This window comes from Loxodonta africana, chromosome 4, assembly GCF_030014295.1.
Source record: "Loxodonta africana isolate mLoxAfr1 chromosome 4, mLoxAfr1.hap2, whole genome shotgun sequence".
Taxonomy (NCBI): Eukaryota; Metazoa; Chordata; class Mammalia; order Proboscidea; family Elephantidae; genus Loxodonta; species Loxodonta africana.
In genome coordinates this window covers 116,201,574-116,227,987 of record NC_087345.1, presented here as the reverse complement: position 1 = coordinate 116,227,987, position 26,414 = coordinate 116,201,574, and the positions used below count along the sequence as shown (strand labels likewise).

General features: G+C 37.7%; 1 protein-coding gene across 2 annotated transcripts in view; it reads left to right on the top strand.

Moving 5' to 3' along the window:
- Positions 1-798: 798 nt before the first annotated feature.
- The window catches only part of ETNK1 (ethanolamine kinase 1), a 58,577-nt gene continuing 32,961 nt past the window's right edge, over positions 799-26,414 (top strand). The window contains exons 1-2 of one of the 2 annotated variants that reach the window (XM_064284487.1): positions 799-1,235; positions 15,807-16,066. In XM_064284487.1, coding sequence (XP_064140557.1) covers positions 1,080-1,235; positions 15,807-16,066 — 416 coding nt within the window. In that variant the 5' untranslated portion in view covers positions 799-1,079. The remainder of the gene's footprint in view (positions 1,236-15,806; positions 16,067-26,414) is intronic. The other variant, XM_003405693.4, reaches the window with a different exon arrangement.

Sequence of the window (26,414 nt, the reverse complement as noted above, 5' to 3'; positions counted from 1 at the left end):
AGTCCATTTTCCTCTATCATAAGGAAAACTAAGAGGTCTCAATAATTCACTTGTGGCTTATGCAGCTTCCAGCATTCCCTTAATACGGGAAATAGTTACTATGTGAAATTGAGACTAAAGGTTTTAAGGTAGTAGTCGTGAGCCCCTAGGGCCCAGTAGGGGATACTCTAACACCTCATACATGAACTCTAGTTCTGAGCCTCAAATCTGTTTTCTTTTTCCTCCTTTGTATTTTCACCCCAGACTCTCATCTGTTCCTCTCGGCCTTGCATAGTTCTCAGTATAGTCAAACATCCTACTTTAAACATAACCGTTTAAGTGTTGTCGTTCTCTTACCCCCAAATCTTAACTTTGTCTCAAATGCCATGATCTCAGTATACTGTTAATGGGTATTTAGTTGCCAACCAAGCTAGTGGTCCACAGTTCATAGCAGATCTGGGATCAAGGCGACCCAGCTAATCCAGCTGAAGTCTCAGGCCAAATTCATGGTGTGATCCCAGGGTTATTTCAGGACGTGCCCATTACCTCCCAGAAAAACTCAGCCCAAACTCAGGCCCAGAGCCCCACGACCTTCCTAATCAGGGGGCTAACGTTTCAATGTTCTGTGGATCTTGGCGCGGATCACTCCTTCTCCAGGAGGATCCCTGCGCTTTTCAGACTAGCAGCGCAAAGGGTAGAGCGCTTGGTAACGGGAGGGTAACCGAGCGAAAAGACTGCAGCCCATTGTGCTGGGGGTTAGAAACTCAGTCTCTTCCCCTGACGCAAGCGGAGGCCCCGCCCCTCGCGTGACGCCAGAGTCAGGCCAGTCCCGGCATGCTGTGCGGTGTCCGGCGGTCAAGCGCAGCCAAAAGGAATTTTCCCCGTGTGCTACCTCGGCTCAGTTCAGTTGCTGTCCAGAGCCGGGTCGGCGAGTGTGTCGGCTCCAGCTGTTCTCTTACAGCTAATCCGCCAGTTTGAGCGCCCCAGCCCTCCCTCGAGGGCGCCCCGGGACGGAAGGATCCACCAGCCTGTCGGCGCCCGCCGTTCTCGTGGTCGCCGTCGCCGTCGTCGTTGTAGTAGTCTCCGCCGTCGCCTGGGCCATGGCCAATTACATCCACGTCCCGCCCGGCTCCCCGGAGGTGCCCAAGCTGAATGTCACGGTTCAGGATCAGGAGGAGCAGCGCTGTCGGGAGGGGGCCTTGAGCCTCCTGCAGCACCTGCGACCGCACTGGGACCCCCAGGAGGTGACCCTGCAGGTAACGCCCACGCATCAGCCCTGGGTTTCTCACCACAATCCCTCCTAATTCCCGATGACCGGGGAATACCTACGGGGACGTCTCATCCCTCGGCCTTTTGGAAAGTGACCCAGTGTTTAATCCGTCACACTTGGGAAGGTCACTCCCCCTTCCTTCACAGTTCTATTGATGTCCTGAGGGCAAATTTTCTCTTTCTAGAAGCGGCTACGTAAGTGACGCAACCATCTCCACACCGGGAAGATTCCTGTTGACCAATCTAACTGCAAAATGAACCCGTTTTTACTCCCCTTGAAGGGGTCTTCGCTAATAGGCCCAAGCAACCTTCTCCCCTCTTTTCACGAATAATGTAGTAATTAATCCCCTGTAATCTTTTCCTTTCCCTCCCCTCCCCCTTTGCTTTGCTCCCATTGATGCCTCACCCTGCATTTTATTTTCTCAAATCCTTCGTTTGGCGAGAGTACTGCATTCCAAAGTAATAACCATGGCCATGCATTGCTAGATGGGGTTCTTAGGTAGCACTACACACGCTATGTTATTTAAATCGACATTTCAGAATTTTTTCATTAGTAAAATTAACAATACCTGGTGTTAGAATGAACAGTGGCTTCTGTGAATAGTCCCTTTCTTGAGCCACTGTATTTATTCATAGAGAGTCAAAAAACCGGGAGGGGAAAAAAATCACCAAGAACCTAGGAGTTTTCTAATAAATTTGAGAGTTATGATTTACTATGCATGAAATTTATTTTAAATACCAATTCATTTTTAGCTTTCGAAGTTCAAGAAGTTTTCTCCTTTTCTCTTGCCAACAAACATGGAAAATAATTTTAAAGGCTGAGATATTTGGGGTTTATTTCAAATCTGAACAATAATGTAAGAACATTTACTTAAAGTAGACAAATCATTGGCCCTGTTTTGTTAATTATTCAGTAATGGTTGTTGCCTCAACAGTTAACTTACATTCTTTGCTAAACTAGCCACCTAGGGCCCAGAATAGTTGCTGACACTTGGGGTTTCAGGGTGTTAGTTTCAGTTTTTATTGCCAGGAAGAGTTTTCAACAAATTAAAAGGACTCATGTTTTGGAAAAAAATTTGTTGAGAAAAAATTTCAAAATTTTGAGGGAGTGTTTTTCAACTAAGTACCTATGATAGTAATCCAAAATGTTTCCCACGTGTAATAAAAAGAATTAATATGACATATATCTTTTAATTAAAAGATTGAGACTCAGTATTTCCTTAGTTTATTATTTATTAAATTATTTGATCATTTATTATACTTTTTAAAATTTATTGAAATGATTTATTTTCAGTCATACAGATATTATTAAAGGTGGTGTTACTTTCTGGTAAACTTCATTACTGGAAAACCATGTTACTTTTTAAGCAGTCTTTAAAGTGCGACAGCCTTTAAGACTATAATTTCTATTGATGTATTTGCCCGCAGAGCAGTAATAATAGCAATAATACTGTGTGGCAGGCTGTGGGTTAGGTACTCTTTTTTATCATTTAATCCCCCGAACAACCATATTAGGTAGGAATTATCCCCCTTTTAGGTGAAACTCAGGTAGAAAAGGACAAAATGTAGCAATATCAAATTCTTTCTGATTGTTGGGAAGTAACTACTTGTGTTTGAATCTTGGCTTCTGTCTATCTGGCAGTTTTTGACTTTATGACCTTTGAAATCATAATTCAAATTTCTGATGTATTTATTTGTAAGTGAAGATAAATACTACCATTTATTTTGCTCTTTGGGGGCAGTTCTTATCTGCCCTGGGGTCACAGCAATGAGCTCAAGGGCAACTGGATTTGTTTTTGTTTTTTTTGGTATTTTGCCCTAAGGGGGATTACTAGTTAGAAATGTGTTCTCTCCAAGTGTAAGCAAAGCTTTTGATAGAAGCTGGGACATCTGCTAAACTCAATTGATTTGTCTCTCCATTCAGTAGATCTGACTTCTCACATTCTAAGTCATCACAAACTCTTATGACACTTGAGAATTTACCTAGTAAATCTCAACGGAATTTTTCTTTCTTGTACTTTAGATGAAGGTTTACAGAACAAACTAGTTTCTCTTTAATTTTTCTTTAGAGTCTTTTTATTGAACAAGGTAAAAATCATGCCTCAGATTTCAGAAGGGGAGGTATGTAATGTAGTCAACAGATTATAGCATACATAATTTTAAAATAGTTGGATAACAGTAATATAGCCCATTTTTTCCCTCACAGTTTTTTTTCCCTAAAATATTTGTGATTTAAAATATGTTTAAACATGTCTCAGAAACTTACTATAGTAATACTTGCTTTACCAGGAGAGAACTCCTGCAAACTGAACTATCTAGAGCATGTCAGAAAATCCAGAAGTGAGCAAAAAAGACTTCTGTGCAGTCAAAATGATGGCATGTCTAATCTTTGCTCAAAACTTAACAGGTACATGGAAGAATATAACTCATTTTACCCAGATTTTTAATAAGTTTAATTTGGTTTTGCTATCCTTACAAGATTAGAAGAGTGACGCATAAAGGAGGTGGTGAGCTTCTTGGAGTTTATCCAGGTCCCCTCGATTCAGCTCTTACTCCTGGTGACCCCATGTGTGTCAGAGTAGACCTGTGCGCCGTAGAATTTTCAGTGGCTGATTTTTCAGAAATAGATCTCTAGATCTTTTTTTCCCGGGCACTCCTGGGTGGACTCAGACCTTTAACCTTTTGATAAGCAGTGTGTTACAGTTTGCATCACCTAGGGACACCAACAGACGGAATTGTAAACTCCTAAAAGTCACTAATTCTGACATGTATTTCTTTGTATTAGGCATGATGCTAATTTTTAACAGCTTCTTTGTAAGGTAACTCTAGCACAAGGACTACATGGAAGAATGTAAGAGGGAAGGCTTCGTACAGGAGGGAGCACTGATGTTTGAAGGAAAGATAAATTGGTCAGACAGAAAGGGGGAGATATTTCGGGGAAAAGAAAACTTTCATAAAGGCATAGAAACTAGTCTATGAGTATTTTTGGTGGAAGAAAGTGGGAGTGATTTTGGGGGAGAGGGATTAAATATGAAGATTTTATATATTGTTAAGGAATTGGCATTTTATTATCTAGGGCATAATGGGAAGTCACTGAAGGCTTTTAAGCAGGTGAGTTATATCATGTGTATTTTAAAGAAGTGACGGGCTGCAATGTGGAGAATGCGTTGGTTGAGGTAAGTGTTTGGAATTTAGGGAATAAGCGATTATTTAGGATAACGGTTTTGAAACGGGTTGTCACCATCTACTGATATGATGCTAAATCAGTATAGTGGGTTGAGACTTAAAAGAAAAACAAAAACAAAAAAAAACAAACCTGTTACTGTTGAGTCGATTCCAACTCATAGCGACCTTATAGGACAGAGTAGAACTGCCCCATTGAGTTTCCAGGGAGTGGGTGGTGAATTCGAACTGCTGATCTTTTGGTTAGTAGCCGAGCTCTCAACCATTGCACCACCAGGGCTTCTGGTTGAGACTAGTATAGTTTTAAAAGATGAGTTAAAATAGGATAGATTAGAGGGCCTTGCAAATAGTAAGGTAAGTATTGTTTTGTGAAGCTTGATTTAGTTTTATATAAACGAAGTAGATACTAAATCGACTGATAAATATATTTCTGTGGATTGCATTAAAGTTTGAGGAAGACTTAACCTAGGAGAGAAGACTATGTTAGTCCAGACAAGAGGTACAGTGGCCTTGGAGGTGGAAATAAGGGATGGATTTGACATTTCAGAAAATAAAGCTGCAGGACTGGTTAATTGCTTGCAGGTGAGGGAAGAGGGAAGCTTTTAAATTTTTTGGTGAGTGACAAAGATAGGGAAGTAATACAGATCTGTCTTTAAGGAACCGGAGGTTGTATTCCTCTTGATTTTGTTTGTCTTATGATGAGTTATTTTACTCTTTGATATATCAGATAGTCTGTAAGTAGATGCATTTTTAGCATCCTTTTAAAAACTGAGATAGAAACACACGGAAAAATGTATAAAAGATGAATTGTTACAAACAAATACCTGTGTAACCCCCACTCAGGTAAAGAGATAAAATATTACCAGCAACCCAGACCATCTCCATTTTCCTTCCTGGTTCTAACCCTCCCCCTAGTGGTAATCACAGTTTTTTTTTTTTTTAAGTTAAAAAACAAAACTTGAAATACTCATTTTTTTGCATAGTAAATTCTCTGAGAAAATAGTACAGGTAGTCTCTGACTTACGGTGGGGCTACATTTTGGTGACTCTGTCATAAGCAAATTCTGACAGGTCGAATACCTTGTTTTTAGTTTTCATTATTATTGCCTTTTATTATCGGTATCTTTGTAAATCCAATCTTTATTTGGGGGGTGGAAACATCACATGAAAACTAACAGATATATTTTAACATTGTATGTAGTACATGTTACTAACAATGAGATGTACAAAAAAAAAAGATGGTCATAAGTGTGGTTTGCTGTAACTTGAATACGTCCTAAGTCAAGGAACTGCCTGTAGTGTAAAGAATGAGGCATGGACTTCCGTGTATACTGACGTGGAAGGATATCTAAGATATATTAAACAGCTGAATATAGGACAATTTACGTTTGTATACAAAGAAACAGAATCCCTGGGTGGTGCAAAGGATTAACTCAGCTGCTAATCGAAAAGTTGGAAGTTTGAGTCCGTACAGATGTGCTTTGGAAGAAAGATCTGGAGATCTATTTCCAAAAAATCAGCATTGAAAACCCTAAGGAGCACTGTTTTATTCTGACACACGAGTTCGCCCTGAGTTGGAATCTACTCGACAGCATCTGTTTGTTTTTTTTTTTTTAAATGACTGCAACTATGTCAGTTATGTATGGGAGAAGCAAAAGGTAATAAAAATGAAAAGTTTTTTTTCCTTTTTTTTATTGTGTTTTAAGCAAAAGTTTACAATTCAAGTCAGTTTCTCATACAAAAACTTAAACACACATTGTTCTATGACCCTAGTTGCTCTCCCTGCAGTGTGACAGCACACTCCTCCTCTCCACCTTGTATTCCCCATGTCCATCCAATCCACTCCTTTCCCCCTGTGCGTTCTCATCTTGCCTCCAGACAGGAGCTGCCCACATAGTCTTATGTGTCTGCTTGACCTAAGAAGTACACTCCTCACCAGTAGTATTTTGTCTTATAGTCCAGTCTAATCTTTGTCTGAAGAGAGTTGGCTTTGGGAATGGTTTTAGTTTTGGGCTAACAGAGAGTCCGGGGGCCATGACCTCTTGGGTCCCTCAGTCTCAGTCAGATCATTAAGTCTGGTCTTTTTACGAGAATTTGAGTTCTGCATCCCACTGCTCTCCTGCTCCATCAGGGATTCTCTGTTGTGTTCCCTGTGAGGGCAGTTGGTGGTGGTAGTCAGACACCATCTAGTTCTTCTGGTCTCAGGCCAGTGGAATCTCTGGCTTACATGGCCCTTTCTTTTTCTTGGGCTAATATTTTCCTTGTATCTTTGGTGTTCTTGATTCTCCTTTGCTCCAGGTAGGTTGAGACCAATTGATGCATCTTAGATGGCTGCTTTCTAGCTTTAAAGACCTCAGATGCCGCTCACCAAAGTGGGATGTGGAACACTTTCTTAATACACTTTGTTATGCTAGTTGACCTAGATGTCCCCCGAAAAATGGTCCCCAGACCCCCGCCCCTGCTGCTGTGTCCCTGGAAGTGTTTGGTTGTATTCAGGAAACTTCTTAGCTTTTGGATTATTCTGGTTGTGCTGACTTCCCCTGTATTGTGTGTTGTCCTTCCCTTCACCTAAAATAATTCTTTTCTACTATCTAATTAATGAATACCCCTCCCCCCTCCCCATCCTCATATCTATCAAAGAATGTTTTCTTCTGTGTTTAAACCTTTTCTTGAGTTCTTAAAATTGTGGTCTGATACAGTGTTTGTCTTTTCACGACTGACAGATTTCACTGAGCATAATGCCTTCCAGATGCTTCCATGTTATGAGATGTTTCACGGATTCATCGTTGTTCTCTATTGTTGTGTAGTATTCCATTGTGTGAATATACCATGATTTGTTAATCCATTCATCCATTGATGGGCACCTTGGTTGTTTTCATCTTTTTGCTGTTGTAAGTAGTGCTGCAGTGAACATAGGTGTGCATATATCTATTTATATGAAGGCTCTTATTTCTCTAGGATGTATTCCAAGGAGTGGGGATTGCTGGCTTGTATGGGAGTTCTATTTCCAGCTTTTTAAGGAAGTGCCAAATCGATTTCCAAAGTGGTTGTACCATTTTACATTCCCACCAGCAGTGTATAAGTGTTCAGCCTCTTCACAACCTCTCCAACATTTATAATTTTGTGTTTTTTGGATTAATGCCAGCCCTGTTGGGGTGAGATGGTATCTCATTGTAGTTTTGATTTGCATTTCTCTAATGGCTAATGATCGTGAGCATTTCCTCATGTATCTGTTAGCCATCTGAATGTCACATCTTTGGTAAAGTGCCTGTTCGTATCCTTAGCCCATTTTTTAATTGGGTTATTTGTCCTTTTGTTGTTAAGGTTTTGCAGTATCTTCTAGATTTTAGAGATTAGATGCTGATCGGATTTGTCGTAGCCAAAAATTTTTTCCCTGTCAGAAAAGTTGTTTTTCTTTAATGGATAACAGGAAATGGAATTTTCCCAGTTTTAATAATGTGATAAATAATAAAATTAACTTATTTCATGTTCATGTAGTCTTTTGTAAAAGGACCTTAATGCGTTTAACATACAGGGCCCGATTTATGATGTAATTGAGTTACAGTGCACCCAATGAATCGCACTTATGACTGGTTTTTTTTTTTTTTTTTGGAGGGGGTAGATCTTATCGTTGGTAAGTAATATGTACTACATACAATGCTACAGCATGTAATTTGCTGATGTTATCATTCTCAGATGTTCACTTGCAGATGTTCAAAGATTGGATTTATAAAAATAGTGGTAATAAATGAAAACTTTAAAAAAGAAAAAAGGTATTCAGCTTACTTCAGAACTGCCTTATGATGGAGTCTTTGGAATGGAACCCTGTCATAAGTAGGGAACTACCTGTATTTCTATTCTGTTCGTTCTGTTTCCGTTAATCTAGCTTCCCTGCCTCTCCTTACCTTCTCATCTTTGCTGTAGGGTTAATGTTGTTGACTGTTTGGTCTCACATGGTTGATTATTTAGGGGAGTACAGTACTCACAGGTGATATTGTTTATTTATAAGCCAGCCTGTTATTTGGATGAAAAGTGACCTCTGGGAATGGCTTCAGTCATTTTTTTTTTTTAATAACATTGGAGTTGTTTCTGTTTTTTGGCTATGAAAAACAGTGTTGCAGTGACCAGCTTTTGTACATATATTTTGGACAACTTTCTAAGTATATCCAGAGAGTAAATTCCTGTTAGTGGAGTTAAAAGGTCAAAAACTGTGTTTGTGCATTTAGTGCTGTTGTTGTTAGTTGCCTTGGCATCAGCCTTGACTCATGGCAACCTTATGTATAACAGAATGAAACATGGCTTAGTCCTGTGCGAGATTCATGGTCTTTGATATGTTTGAGCTCATTTTTGTGGCTGTTGCATATTTAATAGATCTGCTAAATTGTCATGAAAGTTGTACTAATTTCTATTTAAAAAAAAAAAGTTGAGTATCTTTTTTTCTTATACCTTGTCCAACTCGATATCACATCTTAAAAATTTTGTTATTTGGGTATATGAAAATAGTACTTTGCTTTTACATTATTTTTAATTTTGTTATTTTATGTTACAGTGATATCCAGTAGATTCTTCCGTAAAACAGTTAACTGATATGTGTTACATTTCCCATGTCTAGGTCTGATAACCTTCATCTTAATGAATCATTATAACTTGTCTTTGCCATTTTATTATCCTGAGGAAGCTTGTTCACTTGAACTCAGGAGTTCATCAGGGCCATCGTGGACCATAAACGCATGTCAAAAGTGTTTTCTGCCACTTGGTATCTTAATCATTTAAGGACTAAAGTGCTTTTATAGTAGTTAAGTAGCATTTAATATTTTTGTCATTTGTATTTTGGCACCAATTTTTTGTTTTTTCTAGTTGCAGAACAGTGTCACATTGAAAGGACGTATTGGGTTATGTTTCAGGGATCTTAACCTGACTCAAGTTCATTGATATCACTGCAGCTTCTAACATGTCATTGTTACCTCTTTTTGCCCAGGAGATATTCTGTATTGCTTCAAATAACAACCTGTGTAGGTTTGGCAATTCTATAGGTTCTCCTTTGGCATTGTCAATTAATCCTGGCCAAAAGGTGAATTTGCATGTCTTCTTTTTTTTTCAGTACTAACTAGTGGAAGCTTTCTCATCTCATCTCATTAACTGTCTCAATAATACGTTCTGGTGAAGGAGACAATCACCTTACATAACATCTGTTTCAGTCCTTTAATTTGCATCCAAATTTTCCCTATCAACAGTAGATCCCAAACCTCCCAATTTAAATGTTGCTCCTTTTACAGTTTCACATGAATCATAGTGCATTGATTAGGCTATGGTGCCAAGTAGATTCAAAAAGGTTTCTTCTCCAGCTGTACTCCGTTTTACCCACTGTGTTCATATGGCCTTGGTCCCCAGCAACTAGGGGTTGGGCCAATATCCTGGCCTCACAGTCAGTTTTCGTCTGTTGTTTGAGCATCCCACCCCTTTCCCCAATTAGGTGGCAGACTCTTCAATGCCATCTTTGCCTTCTAGCTTTCTATAATTTCGAAGCTCGAGTAAATAAAGCAAATTTATTTGGATTCAAATTGCCAACCTTTCAGTTAGTACTCTAGTGTAGGCCTTTTGCGTTAAGTGATAATTCGTGTCTTTTTTTTTTCTTGATAGCTTTTGCCAAGAAGTTACCAGCTTTATTGATTTTTAAAAAGAACGATTTTTGACTGTTGATTTTTTTCTATTTCATTGATATTTGCTCTTTATTACTTCCTTCCTAATCCCTTTTTTCCCTTTAAGATTAATTAATTGGCTGTTCTTTTTGTAGTTTTTTGAGCTGGAAGCTTAGATCATTAATTTTCTTCCTTTCTTATTTTTAACAAATACATTTAAGGAATTTACATGTTTCTGCAGGCACTGCTATAACTGTCTTCCACAAGTTTTGGTATGCCTTTATTATCATTTAGTTAAAAATGTTTTCTAATTACTGTTGTGGTTTTTCTTCATCCCACAGATTTAGATGGGCATTGCTTCATTTACAGAGAATTGGGGTTTTAAATTTGTATTTGTTGTGTGTATGTTATTGATGCTTAGCTCATATCTCTTGTAGTTTGAGAAAATACTCTGAAGATTTTAATCCTTTGCTATTTATTGAGGCTTGCTTTATAATCAAACCTATAGTCAATTTTGTTATTGTTTCATGTAGACTTGGGATATATATTCTGTTGTTGGATATGGTATGCTGTATATGTCAATTCAGATTTTTAATTCTATTGTTAGATCTTTTGCATACTTAATGATTTTTTCCCTGCTTTTAAAAAATGAGCCCTTGAGAGATGTGTTCACATTTCCCACAATTATTGTCAGATTTGTTTAATTCTGTCAGTTTTTGCTATACATATTTTGAAAGTGTTATTGGATGTGTATAAATTAGGAATTGTTGTATCTTCTTTGTAGATCAGTCCCTTTATCATTATAAAGTGTCCCTGTTTATCTCTAGGGTTATTTCATTAAGGTCTGTTTTGTCTGATGTTGTATAGCTATATCACTCTTCTTTTGTGTCTTTTTTAAGCAGCATATAGTTTTTTTTTTAAATACTATAAGTATTTTGATTTTATTATTTAGTTCATTTACATTTAATGTAATTGCTTGTGTGGTTGTTTTTTCTTTCTGCCATATTACTATTTTTTTGTATTTGACCCTAATGTTTTATATTCCTGTTTTTCTGCTTTATTTATTGAGCCTTATTTTGATAGTCTCAGGGAAACTCATAGTTTAATATGGAGTGACATATTATTACAAAATGTTACAATGCATTTCAGTAAAGACTATGTATACGGCACTAACGATCACTGAGAAGTATTTATGCCTTCTCTTAGTCTAAGAAAAAAAAAAATTTTTTTTTTTTCCTTAGTTTAGGGACTGTCTCCTAGAAGACAGATAACCCCTGCATTAGAATTTTAAAGCAAGTTAGAGGTTAGTAAAATGAGGAAAGGAAGAGTTTGTCAGGCAGAGTAAATACTACTAGGAGGTTGGACTTTATCCTCTAAGCAATGTGGAGCCATTGATTTTCAAGCATCATGATCATACTTACGTTTAGATAGAGCCTTCTGTTGGCAGCGTGGAGAGTGAGTTTTTTGGAGGGAGGATTGACTAGACTGGCAATCAGAGAGACCAGTGAGGCTATTAAAAAAAAAATCAAACCAGTTGCCATCTAGTTGACTCCAACTCATGGTGACGTCAGTGTGTTGCAGAGCAGGATTGTGCTCCAGATGGTTTTCAAGACTGTTTAGCTGTTTCTCTCCTTTTGGAAGCAGATCACTAGGTCTTTCTTTTGAGGCCCTCTGGTAGGTCTGAACCATTAACTATTTAGTTAGCAGTTGAGTGCTTAACTGTACCACCTGAGGCTACTACAATATAGATAGTCCCGATTTATGGCATATTCCGGTTACTACTAACCACACTTAGTGACCGTCTTCTTTTTGTTGTTGTTGTTGTTATATTTTATCATTAGCTACATGTACTACATGCAGTGTTGCAGCGTGAATTTGCTTTGCTGATGTTATCGTTCTCAGATGTCACTCTCAGATGTGTGTATGTAATGTTTTTAACCCTCAAAGACAAAGATTGAATTTATAGAGATACTGATGATAACCTGTTGCTGTCAAATCGGTTCCGACTCATAGTGACCGTATAGGACAGAGTTGAACTGCCCCATAGGGTTTCCAGGGAGCAGCTGGTGGATTTGAACTGCCAACCTTTTGTTAGCAGCCATAGCTCTTAACCACTGTGCCGTCAGGGCTCCACTGAGAATAAAAGGCAATAATAATGAAAACTAAAAAAAAAAAAAAAAAAAGTATTCAGCTTATGTTAGAACTGATTTACGATGGAGTAGTCAGAATGGAACCTGTCATAAATTGGGGACTACCAGAACTACAAGTACAGGTATTGACAGGGTCCTGCATTAGAGTGGTGGCAATGGGAATAAAATTTAAGAATTCCTTAAGAAGTAAACTTTTCAGGTGTGTGGATGGATGGAGAAGGAGGAGACAAGGATGACTTTCTGATAATTGACAGTGGATGAGAGAATTGGTACCACTGGATGATTTATCTCTGATTTTGAGCAGTTTCATAATGATGTGCCTTGGTGTAGTTTTCTTTATGTTTCTTGTATTTATGTCTTGTTGAGCTTCTTGGATCTGTAGGTTTGTAAATTTTCATCAAATTTAGAAAAATTTTGGCCATCATTTCCTCTTTATCTCCTCCTTAGGGGCCTCTAATAATCTGAATATTATATCATTTGAAAATGTCTCAGCTCACTGATGTTCTTTTCTCTCCTTTTTTTAACTCTTTTTTTCTCTCTGTTTCATTATATAGTTTCTATTGCTGTCTTCAAGTTCACTGATTTTATTTTTATTTTTGGCAATATTTAATCTGCTGTTAATCTAATCTAGATATCTTGAGAAGTTTAATTTGGTCCTTTTAAAAATATATATTCCATATCTCTACTTAACTCTTTGAATATACAGAATATGGTTTTAATGTCTTTGTCTGCTAAGTCTAACATCTGTGCTAGCTCTGTGTTGATCTCAGTTAATTGATTTTTCTCCTTGTTATGGGTTGTATTTTCCTACTTTGTTGCGTGCCTGGTAATTTTTAATAGAATGCCAGACATTGTAAATTTTACCCTGTTAGGCATTGGATTTTTTTTTTTTTAATTTATTTATTGTGCTTTAAATGAAAGTTTACAAATCAAGTCAGTCTCTCATACAAAAAGTTATATACCCCTTGCTATGTACTTCTAGCTGCTCTCCTCCTAATGAGGCAGCACGTTCCTCCTCTCCACCCTGTATTCAACTAGCTCCTGTCACCCTCTTCCTTCTCATCTTGCCTCCAGACGGGAGTTGCCCATGTAGCCTCATGTGTCTACTTGAGCCAGGAAGTTCACTCATCACCAGTATCATTATCTTATAGTCCAGTCCAATTCCTGTCTGCAGAGTTGGCTTCAGGAATGGTTCCAATCTTGGGCTAACAAAGGGTCCAGGTACCATAACCTCCCAGGCCCCTCTAGTCTTCGTCAGACCATTAAGCCAGGCCTTTTTATGAGAATTTAAGATCTGCATCCCACTGTTCTCCTGCTCCATCAGGGATTCTCTGTTGTGTTCTCTGTCAGGGCAGTGTTTGGTGGTAGCTGGGCACTGTCTAGTTCTTCTGGTCTCATGCTGATGGAGCTGTTGCTGAGGTCCCCTTCCTTGGTTGAACCCAACTGGATTCGTCCTGCCCATTAAGACCATCGAGGCAGCCTAGAATCACACAAGCAAATTTATTTTGCTAGCAGCTAGCAAGAGGAGACAGGGCTAGAACCTGCAGAGAGATTGTCTGTCTGATTTGCGTAAGAGCCAAGTATTTAAGGGTTTCAACAAGGAGGGGTCTTGATGTTTATTCATGAGGTTCTTGAGGGGGGAAGGGCGGAGATCTCAGAGAAGGGGTTGGCTTATGTAAATACAGGTGTGCTTGCAGGGCTTCTTCAAGATGGACATCCTTTGGTTCCCCTTGATGAAACTTATTATGGGATGTGATGCTGGTGCCCCCGTTCCCTTTGCCACATCATCCCCTTTGGTGGGCATGGGAAGATCAAACAGTGGTCGCTCTTCCTTCTTTTACACACACTCTGCACCTGTGGAGTCCTGCAAGATCTACATTAACAGTTTATTTGCAACATCTTAGAACATTTCAATTTGTTCCACCCCACAGCCAGAACATTTTTCCCCACAGGGCCTGTGTGTGTTCTGTTCTAATCTCTAGGAGGTGGGTTATAGTAGTACCAGTACCAATAGGGCAGGTTGTTTATTCCACTCTCTGTCCTGCTTGACTTTTTCCTGGCCTTTGTGCTGGTGAGGTGGAGGAGTGGTGGTGGTAAGGGCCAGCTGGCTCTGCTCTAGTCTAGTCCTGTCTCACTGTCTCAGAGTCTCTGATGTATGTGGCTTTTTCTGTCTCTTGGGCTCATCTTTACCATATGTCTTTGGTGTTCTTCATTCTCCATTGCTCCAGGTGGGTTGAAACCAATTGATGCATCTTAGATGGCCAGTTGCTAGCGTTTAAAACCCCAGATGCCTCTCACCAAAGTGGGATGTAGAACGTTTTTTTAATATATTTTGTTAAGGCATTGGATTTTTTTTTGTAGTCCTATGAATATTTTTGAGTTTTGTTCTGGAATGCTGTTAGGTACTTGTAAATAGCTTGAATCTTTTGGGCCTTGTGTTTAACATTTGTGAGGCAGGGCCAGTGCAGCATTTATTCTAGGGCTAATTATTATTCATGACTGACGCAAGACCATTCAGAGTACTCTACTGATTAACCCATGAATCATGAAGTTTTCCATCTGGGTGGTAGAACAGTCACCATTCCTAGCCCATCGTGAGTGTCAGGCACTCTTTCCTCTTATGCTTTTGAATGGTCCTTTCATTAGCTTGGGGTAGTTTCCTTATATGATGAGCCAGTCAGTACTCTGCTTATTACCCAGTGGGATTATTACTCAGAACTTCTCTCATTTTCCCTCTACTTCAATACTCAGTGCTGCAGACTCTAATTGTCTTAGTCTTCTTGGACTGTGTCTCATTTGTTCAACTTGAGGAGCCCACCTGGCTCTGAGTTCTGCTTCTCTCTCTGCACTAGGGTCTAGGAATTCTTGCAGGGTGTTAAGCTGGGACAATTGTAGGGCTCAATTCATTTGTTTCCCATCTCTCTAGGGGTACTGTTTTTTGTCATCTGATTTTCGCTTTCATGAAAATTATTTTTTTTTGTATATTTTGTCTGTTTTTTGTTTTGAGTAGGAGGGTGACTCATGTCCCTTTTACTTCTTGGTCGGTTGTGAAAGTGGCCCATTAGATGATTTAGATCAGTGATTTTCAACATTTTCTCTAAGGTTGGAACCCTTTGCTCAAATAAAATCATGTGCTGAAGTCCAGTATGTAAAATAAATGAGAGCAAGATGCTCTCATTTGTATGTGTATGTGCATACCTTTGCGTATGAGGGATAGCAGAGTGTTGCCCACTTGACTTCCTATTCCCAATCCTTTAGGATTTCACAGAAACCACTAATACAGGAATTGCAAATAAGTATATTAAAAAGTAAGCAAATGAGAAATATTGGAGACAGAGTGAATAGTTAACACATGGATCAATGAAGGCATGATGTTAAAGGAATTGAAGGTGATGTGTTAAACATCAGCATTCTTTTTTGTTTAAATCTAGAATTAAAATTATAGACATGGTAGGCAAAATTGTACACAAAGGTTCTTTTATGATAAAAAGTATGTATCTTTTAATTAGTACTGAACTCATTATTTTTAAGTTATTTTTATTTCATTCCCTAAAATTAGATAATTGCTTTTCTTTCTTTTTTGGCAGCTCTTCACAGATGGAATCACAAATAAACTTATTGGCTGTTATGTGGGTAACACAATGGAGGATGTAGTCCTGGTGAGAATTTATGGCAATAAGACCGAGTTGTTAGTTGATCGAGATGAGGAGGTGAAGAGTTTTCGAGTGTTGCAGGCACATGGCTGTGCACCACAGCTCTACTGTACCTTCAATAACGGACTGTGCTATGAATTTATACAAGGAGAAGCATTGGATCCAAAGCATGTCTGCAACCCGGCCATTTTTAGGTACTTTTTTTTTCCAATAATTTTTCATTTTGGAAATGTTACTTGCTCTTAGGAAATACTTTTCATGTGCTGTTAGTGCTAATAGTTATGTTTTTATGCTTTTGCTTATGTAGTGTCATCCTGAGATTTATAAGTATAATTTGTAGCATTCTAAATTTTTTTTTTAAATGGCTATTTTTAAAATTGCTTTTTCTTTCTTTGAACAACTATTTGGTTAACTTATAAACTTTCCTTCCTTCAGGTTTTTGGTTTTGTTTGTTTCAAATAGATCCCTTTTTATCTGAAATTGTCATTGTTGACTCTTTTGCAGAAGAAAGGACCCCAAGAGATTTTTGGATTAACCTGCTGCAGAGGGTTGCAGGGCGTCCCATGTTTTTTAAGTGGTGTTTGAACTGAGTTGTTGCACATTTCTTATTTCCAAGTGTTGTTTCTTAATTGCTCGTATTTCCAGAGTTCCTGTTTACTGAGATTCTTCTATTAATAATGCTAACACATCTTTGCTAGCCTTCAGCTTTTCATTATTAAGTTCAGTATGTTTTCTGTGAGAATAATGTCTTGAATATACTTGATCATTTTACATAGTTGCTGTATTTTAAAATTCTCTGTCTACACTTGAAAACTCTAGCAAATGGGCTTGATTTGAAAACATCAAGTTTATAGGTTAAACCAGCAGTTCTCAAACATTTTGGTCTTAGGACCATTTTACATCTCTTATTGAGGACCCCACGGAGCTTTCACCTTATGTGGAATATATTTATCAATAAAAAAAAAAAAAAAAACAATACTTACCATAAAACCAAACCAAACCAAACCCAGTGCTGTCGAGTTGATTCCGACTCATAGTGACCCTATAGGGCAGAGTAAAACTGCCCCATAGAGTTTCCAAGGAGCTCCTGGTGGATTCGAACTGCCGACCTTTTGATTAGCAGCTGTAGCACTTAACCACTACGCTACCAGGGTTTCCAATACTTAACTGTATAAGAAATTAAAACAATTTTAAGACAAAAGAAAATAACAAGCATATATTCTATTATCCATCATAGTGATGACATTATGAGATGTCATATAGCCTCTGGAAAGCTACAGTGTATAATCATGAGAGAATGAGAATGAAAAAGGCAAGTAATGTCTTACAAAAACAGTTTTAATCTTGCAAATTTCTTGAAAGGATCTAAGGTCTTCAGGGGTCCATGGATGTTCTTTCAGAATTATTAACACATTGATTAAAAGCAGAATGAATCAGTATCAGTCATCTACCTATTTTAAACCTGTATCAAATAACATTTTTAAATATTTTGGCTTAGAAATCTAATTTGAACCCTAGTTTTCAACTGTTAGATACAGCTGTTAGAACACTAGTTTTTAGTTGTTAGATAAAGTCAGCTATAGTTTTTAGCTGTATGTATATATACACACACACACACAAAACAAATATCTATATAATGGGATTATAAAATGAATAGCTGCATAAATTGGACCAAAGGAAAAGCTGAGATAGGAGTCAGATACAGAAATTCATCCTTTAAGTCTGCTAGAGAAAAAGACAACATGAGCTTTGGTAGTATCTAAAACCTGTTGCCATCAAGTCGAGTCTGACTCATAGCAACCCTGTAGGACAGAGTAGAGTTTCCAAGGCTGTAATCTTTATGAAAGCAGGCTGTTACATTATTGTCCTTTGGAGTGGTTGGGAGGTTCGAACCACCAACCTCTCAGTTAGCAGCTGAGCACTTTAACCACTGTGCCACCAGGGGTCCTCGTAGTAATTAAAATAGTCAGGAAAATATTAGTTTTAAGAGTCAGTGTCCAATAGATTTAAGAAAAAGTTATTTAAGAGAAATGCCATTTTTTACTGGTCTAATTTTTTTTAGTAGTCTTAACTGCCTTGTATAGCCCACACTTTCATACACTATACATTGATAATCCTAAACTGCCTTTAATATATTAAGATGCATGTCTTCCTACATCAACTCTAAATTTAGTCTTCACTGACACCAACTGCAAATGCAGTTATTCTTCTGACCCTAAATACCTGGAGTTAGGTCAGATTTCACAAGTTAAAGGGCATAGTTCTACAAATTGCCAAGTCTATGCAAGACTTTAGGTAATCAGCTGTAAGGTTAGGGTCTCTAGGACGCCTTCACTACAAGTTTGTGGGTTTCCACTACTAGCTCTAATTCGATAATTCAAAAGAATGGCTTACAGAACTCAGGAATGTGCCATACTCGGGATTATAATTTTATTATATTAAAAAGGATACTAGTCAGGACCAGCGTAAAGAAGAGACACATAGGTTGAGGTCTGGGAGTCATCCAAATGTGGAGTTTCTGTGGCCACAAGGATTCATAATCCTCCCGGTTTATTGATGTCTAGCACAAATTAGGAAGGTCACCTGAGCTTTAGTGCCCAGAATTTTTTAATTGGGGCTTTATTGAATTATTGCTTACTTGGTTAAATTCAATCCTGATTCCTCCCCCTTCTCTCCCCTGAGGTCGAGGTGACACTACGTTGTGGTTCTTTCTGGCATAGCCAGCCTCCATTCAATAGCCCATTCAACATTCACCTCATTAGCATAAACAAAGATACTCCATTTACTTGGGAAATCTCAAGGATTTGGAGGTTACTTTCCAAAAATCAAGGACAAAGACCAAATTTTTGGGTTAAAGTAATTATTCCGTATACATCAAATTGAAACTTTTGTATATCAGTTTAACTGTTGCCAGTGGATATTACTTACCTATCAAAAGTTCAGATTCAAGAGATTCTTACCTCCTTTTACTGTGTGTTCACATGATGGAAACTGGGTGACTAGAGCAGTTTTTTTTTCCTCTTTTACTGATTGTAGTGGAAAGTTATAGAATCAGAGACTGTGTCAAAATTTTATATTAGGCAGTGTGTTGCTGTGATGCTCAACTGGTCTCAGTGGAGCTTTGAGACTAAGACTGGAAAGGCCTGGTGATCTACTTCTAAAAATGAGCCAGTGAAAACCCTATAGATCATTACGGTCTAACCCACAACCAATCATGGGGATAGTTCAGTGTTTTGTTCCACTAGGCATGGGGTCACTATGAGTCTGGGGCCAACTCGATGGCAGCTAACAACCACCACCACAACAGCAGCTCTGTCATTAAGAATAAAACTGTGGGACCAATCTGCCTGAACACTGTGGGCTGTGTGAATCTGATTGTATCACTTAAACTTTCTGTGTCCTAATTTTCTCATGTAAAAATGGGAATAATAAAAGTACCTATCTCTAGGGTTGTTGTAAGGGTTAACTCTGTTACTACATGTAAAAAGCTTAGAACAGTGCCTGAGCTATGTTAGGCACTATATACTGAATTATTAGCTTTTATAATTATTACATTTTTTTCCTTAAGACTTTACACATTTTACCAGGGTTTTACAGAGCTTCCAACAACTTGATTTTAGCTGAAATATGTATCAAAATATTACTCAGGTAGATTATCATGGATATTTCTAATCTATTATGTTTTTAGAAGCATAATCTTTAAATTTTAAAATCCAAACAGAATTCTTTTAGGAACTATTTATGGCTGTGTATTATAATGATCCTTGAAGTATATGGAAACACCATATGGATATGACATAAACCAAAACCAAACCAAACACCGTGCCATCGAGTCAATTCCTACTCATAGCGACCCTATAGGACAGAGTAGAACTGCCCCACAGAGTTTCCAAGGAGCACCTGGTGGATTCGAACTGCCAACCCTTTGGTTAGCAGCCATAGCACTTAACCACTACGCCACCAGGGTTTCCATAGCAAATATTAATTGCTACGTCTCCCCACTCCCCGCTCATGACAGACAGCACTAACCAGTCTTGTAATTCTATCCTCTTAAACCTATATGAGACTGTAGAATCCGTCCTAAGCAATTTTAGGTAATTACTACCCATTTGCTCTTCCTGTTCTAGATTTATTTTACCCTTTTTTGTTTTTATCTTGAAGAGACTATTTTATGTTAAAAATTCAAGATTTTATATTTTTGTTAGTACTGAAAACTATTAGTAAAGGGTATATTACAAGAATATTAAAATTGCCAGGGCTTATATGATAAGGAAAGATTGGGGAAATGACATTTTAAAGTGGTGATAATGGTGGCTAATACTAATACAACTTAATATGAGCCAGGCTCTGTTCTGAATTCCTAACATATGTTAATAGATTCAACTCACAACAATTATAGGGGTAGGTAATACTATTACCTCATTCCACTGATGAGAAAACTAAGGTGCAAAGATGCTAAGCAATTTGCGTGAAATCACATAGCTTAGTAAAAAACCAAAAATCAAACCTATTGCCGTCAAGCTAATTCCGACTGATAGCAGCCCTATAGGACAGAGCAGAATTGCCCCAAAGAGTTTCCAAGGAGCGCCTGGTGGATTCAAACTGCTGATCTTTTGGTTAGCAGCTGTAGCTCTTAACCACTATGCCATCAGGGTTTCTAAGCTTACATCCGAAAAGAATACTAAGCACGAGTAACTGAACCTTTCTTCTTACTCATTGAGAAAAGAAAATAAAATGCAAAGGAAACTAGTAATACAAACTTTGTTAGACTACTTATGAAAAAAAACCCTATTTTGAAAATTTATAGGTTTGAAGTTGCAATAAACTTGAAAAAAAAAATGAACACATACTTTTCCCTAATGATTTGTTTTGTATAATTAAATAATAATCATTAGGCCTACTATAAAGTTTCTTTTTTAACAGGAAAGCTTTTCATAATAGATCTTTTTAAATAACCTCAAGCAAAATATATAGACTAGTTACAGTTTTGATCAAGAACACAGAGGTTTTGTCAAAGTTTACATTGGTACTTGGGAGCATAGGGTCACAAACGTTTGTGTTAAATATCCCTTTTTCTGTACTTTTAGATCTACTTATTTGTAATACATATGCGTGATACTAATACATGCATATACACACTTCATAACAAGAAAACAGAATGCCAGAAACCATGCATTAATACTGATAGTTGCCTACTTTACGATGTATTCAGGTTATGGTGAACTGCACTTATGACTGTCCTTTTTAATATTTTTTGTACATCTCATCGTTAGTAATATGTACTACATACAGTGTTGCACTGGGTTTGTTGGGACAGTGTTGCAGCACAATTTGCTAATGTTGTCACTCTCAGATGTTCACTTGCAGATGTTCACTTTTATGATTTACCTTTCAGAGCACTGCCGTGTAGACGTAGTTTTTAAACTAAATCAGGGGCTTCAGTTAATTGAAAACGTGGACCCAAACACTGATCTCTTTGCTGATAAAGTCGATAGGCAGATTTGGGAAGCAATGAGATGTTACTGTGTAATATATGAAGAAAAATGAAAGAAGAGGACCATACAGACAACTCTCACTAATTTTCTGACTAGAAACGCCATCCTCGTTCCCAGGGGTAATCCAGATGATCCAGAACCTTCCAAATGTGAAGTTACTACTACAACTGACAAAATGCCAACATTGTTCAACCCCTCCTCATTGTTGGTGTAAATTTTTACGTATATTTGTATTAAAATATATCTAAGTTTATGTGTAATGTTCTCAACCCGAAAAGACAAAGATCATATTTATAAAGATACTGATAATAAAAGTCAATAATAATGAAAACAAAACAACCAAAAAAAGAGGTATTCAGCTTATGTCAGAACTGATTTATGATGGAGTCGTCAGAATGGAACCCCCGTTGTAAGTCAGGAACTACCTGCACATTCAATTTTATGATAGTTGGCTTGCCATAAGTGATGTATTGAGTTGGTCCACAGTTTTGAAGAAGAGAAGCAGAGTGGAGGCTAAGGAAAGAGGCAGAAGAAGATGACAAAAAAGAGCTCTGTGTGATAGGCTATGGTTAGTTGATGAGTAGTGACATTTGCTATTTAATATTTTTTTAAGATTGTGTTGTGATTCTCTTAGGTCATTTTAATTGTTTGGCGTATTTTGTTAATCACCAGAAGACACAGAAAACAAAAAGAAAAATAAGGTGAAGCAAGTTTGAATTAATAAAATGTTTGAATTATAAATGATTATTAAAAAGGGATATAGCTTTATTTCAAATATGTATATTGAAATACTTTTAAAGTATCTGGTCAGCAGTTGAATAAATGATGGTTCTGCAGCCTGAAGAGATCTGGAGTAGGGATGGAAATTTGGGATGATATGATTATTTAACTCTTCTCGGTAAAAAATGAATGTTGTATATTTATGGTAAAAAAAAATCTTTGAGTTATTAATTAATAGGTTACTATGAGTCAGAATTGACTCGACAGCAACAAGTTCAGTTTGGGTTTTGGTATTAGCAATTTGACTTTAGTTAGATATCACATTTTGAGCCATTGTATGAACTTTAATGTTTGAATCGTCATGTACTTTCAGTAAACTGTTGATTGTTAGGTCAGGCTAATATGCAGCCAGCAAACTGAACTGATTCATTGCAGCTTTAGTAAATGTTGATTGAGCCTTAGATCAAAGTTCGCAGTACTCTTCTGCTTAGGCTTGTTCAACCATAGCTGCACGAGGCTATATTATTATGATTGTGATCAAGAGTACCTGCTTTGAATATAAAAGGTATTGATATGTTTGATCTAATCTTGGGGAGGAAAAGAATTCAAACAGTCCCTATTGTCCTAGTAATGTATAGTCCGTAACAGACAATAACCTTGAAAAAAGTGAGCTAAATATTATACAAAGAAGGGCAGAAACGGCTTTCAGAAAAGGTACAGGTAGTTTACTGTGGGTATACTGGGAAATTAGATGGTTTTCCATTGAGATACCATTTGAAGTGGACTTTAAAGGTTGAGGCAAAGATGGAGAAGGCTGAGAGAATGGGAGAAATAAAGGCACAGAGTTCATTTCCACTAAGTTAATGCTTAACTAGTATTTCCACTTACCGGAATTTATCATGATCTGTTTTATTTGAACTTTTCTGCAGCTGCTAAGTATTGTAGACATCTTAGAATTTATTTTTTAAATTCAAAAGCATTTAGAAATTATTTTCTTATGAAGGATTTCTCTAAAACTTGTCTCTTGTTGGGAATCCTGGCTGAAGCTTAATTAGATATCACCCAGCAACAGACCTAATGGAAGAAATTCAGTTTAGAATTAATTATTGCACATTTTTGAAAGAACAGAACTAAAAAATGCTGACTTTCAATGCTGAGGGTTGTTGTTGCTGTTGTTAGTTGCCATTGATGACCCCATGTGTGCAGAGTAGAGCCGTTCTATGGAATTGTCAAGGCTTTGTGACCTTTCAGGAACGGGACTGCCAACCCTGTCTTCTTAGGTGCCTCTGGGTGAGTTTGAACAGCCGACCTTTCGGCTAGTAGTCCAGTGCTCAACTGCTTGAGGAAATGGTAATGTTCCCTATGGGAAACCAGTAGGACAGTATATAGTAACTCACAGAGGAAAATTGATATGTTATAAAATGTTTTGGTTGGAACAATTAGAAATCCATTATATTCAGATGTAGCCAAAATACATCAGCACAAAGGAATATTATACTACTATTGAAATGATAATTTCAGATATTGTCTAAGATACTGTAAAATGGTTGATTCAGTGTTAAGAGTTTGAAAAATTTAGAACATAAATCTTAACTGTGGCTATACTCAAGCAATACTCTGCTTGTGTAAAAACTTAAAGGGAATGTGTAAAAATGAAATTCTGCTGAGGTGATAGGATTATTTATTCTTTTTCATTAAAGCTTCCATGAGGGGGAGCAGTTAGTGAATATTAGTAGATATTTCATGAATAGGGGACTGTTATGGATTGAATTGTGTCCCCTAAAAACGTGTCAACTTGGCTAGGCCATGATTCACAGTATTGTGTGATGGTCCACCATTTTGTGATCTGATGTGATTATCCTCTGTGTTGTAAATCCTAACTTCTTTGATTCTAATGAAGCAGGATTAGAGGCAGTTATGTTAATGAGGTAGGATTCAATCTACAAGATTTAGGCTGTATTTTGAGTCAATCTCTTTTGAGATATAAAAGAGATAAGCAGAGAGACAGGGGGACCTTCTACCACCAAGAATGAAGAATGATGAGGGGACCATGTCCTTTAGACCCAGGGTCCCTTGCACTGAGAAGCTCCTAGACCACGGAAAGATTGATGACAAGGACTTTCCCCCAAAGCCAGCAGAGACAGAAAACCTTCCCCTGGAGCTGGCACCCTGGATTTGGACTCCTGCCTCCTAGACTGTGAGAGAATAAATTTCTGTTTGTTAAAGCCATCCACTTGAGATATTTGTGTTATAGCAGCACTAGGTACCTAAGACAGGGCAACTTGATGATGGCTAATAAAGACAGTGGATATTTGAGGAAATGATCAGAAACCTTAAAATTTTCAAACACATCTTTATTGAGTATAGGAAAAGTAGCATTTGTCTTGATGTTAGTGCAGTAAAGCATCACTTATTGAGGCTAGGAAATTTGCATGAAATGGGAAGTCAGTCTGTATACATGGCCTTTGTGTATGAAAATGGATGTGAAGTACATGTCATTATTGAACTGAAATGTTTGAATAGATTAGATTAAATGCTTATGTAGATAATCATACAAGATCTGAAGGAAAGCTTAAGGATTATTTAATACGCTAATTACTTTCTTTTCCTTGTAAGGAATATGAGACCCAGAGAAATTGTGACTTGCTAATATTCAGACTGCAAATAAAATGGTAAAGCCTCAGAATGAAAACTCAACTAATTCTGTGAAGTGTTATGGGGGTATTTTATGGCTTTTGCATCACATAATCTGTCCAAATTCTGGCTCAGTCCCTTATTTAACCACCTTTCTGCTAGAAAGACAAGGTACAGTCGACCTTTCGTATCCATGGGTTCTGCATCATGGATTCAGCCAACCGTGGATTGAAAATATTTGAGGAGAAAAAAAAAAGTAAGTTCCAAAAAGCAAACCTTGAATTGCCACATGTCGGGCACAATGCTGAATGCAGGCGAGTGAAATAATGTATAGGCATCCCCTGCTGTAGCCTCCTGCCACTTCACGGATCCTCAGTCTCTCCCCAGTGCTCCTTGTTTGAGCATGGTTCGCCTCACATCTTGTTCATTTGCTACTTGTGTATACCCTTGGTTTCTGTGAAAAAAGTGGCTCCTAAAAAGCAACAAAGTGGTTAAAGCAATCCCTCAAAGGCTAAGTGTGAGAGGGTCGAGGAGAGCAAGAGGAAGGAGTTTCAGGCTAGTAAGGGACAACTGGCTAGCAGTGTAAAGCGCTGCAGCCTCATGAGCTTCAAGGTCACAGGATAATCTGCATCAGCTGATGCCCAGGCAGCATCAGCATTCTCAGGAGAGCTCAAGAAGCTCCGAGAAAAGAAAGGCTACCTTCCAGAATAAGTCTTCAGTTATGATGAAACAGCTATTTACGTGGTGTTTACATTGTATTAGGTATTATAAGTAGGTTATATGCAAATACTATGCCATTTTATATAAAAGGGACTTGGTATTTCTGGGGGAGGGGGGCTGGAACCAATCCCCCATGGGTATCGAGGGTTGACTGTACTTAAAATGAGTAGATGTTCTCTCTTTAGCAGCTGTTCATGTTCACAGATCCTATTAACCTGGAGTTCTGGCCATACTCTTATGAAGTATTTAGCATGCAGATGTCATTCTGTCCACTCCCAGCTCAATCACATAGAAGAACTGGTCAATTCTATAACTACATTTTACGTTTTGCAAATCAGGGTCTCATAGAAACCTGGGGTAAAAACTAAAAAAAGGGATGACATTTTTCATTTATTAAAAAAAAAAAAAGCAAATGAAATTTATTGGCATTAAACACCTGTTATATGTAACGCTTCTCTTGAATTACCTGTTTTATTTGTTCGGTAAATATTTCTGGGACATAATGTTCTGTTGTAGATTCCTCCATGAGTTTTAAGTAATATACATTGTATCTTCCTTCAAGTCCTCCCCTCTCAAAATTTTAAGACCAGTCCTTACTATTTTGTTTTTATTTGCACTCTCCTTTGTTTTGATTTTATCACCTGGCTTTTTCATGAAGTTACCTGGTGCTCAAAACTGTGTGTTCATTTGTGTTTAGCTTTCTCTGTGTGTATGAGAAACTGGCAGAAAAACAGGTTTCCTTTTTCTGTATTTACTTTTTGTAGGTGTGATCTTGGTGAGGGGCGTGGAGCAATAATTATCTACTTCATATAAGTAGATGTTTGCTTATTCATTTCTTTAAGAGGTATGAACCAAACCACCCACATGCAAAAAGATTACAGATTTTAATATTTTGATAATGCAGTAGTCAAGACTCTTGACTGAGGATGATAATTTGAAAATTAGATTTAAGGGAGGAGGAATTTATTGGCAC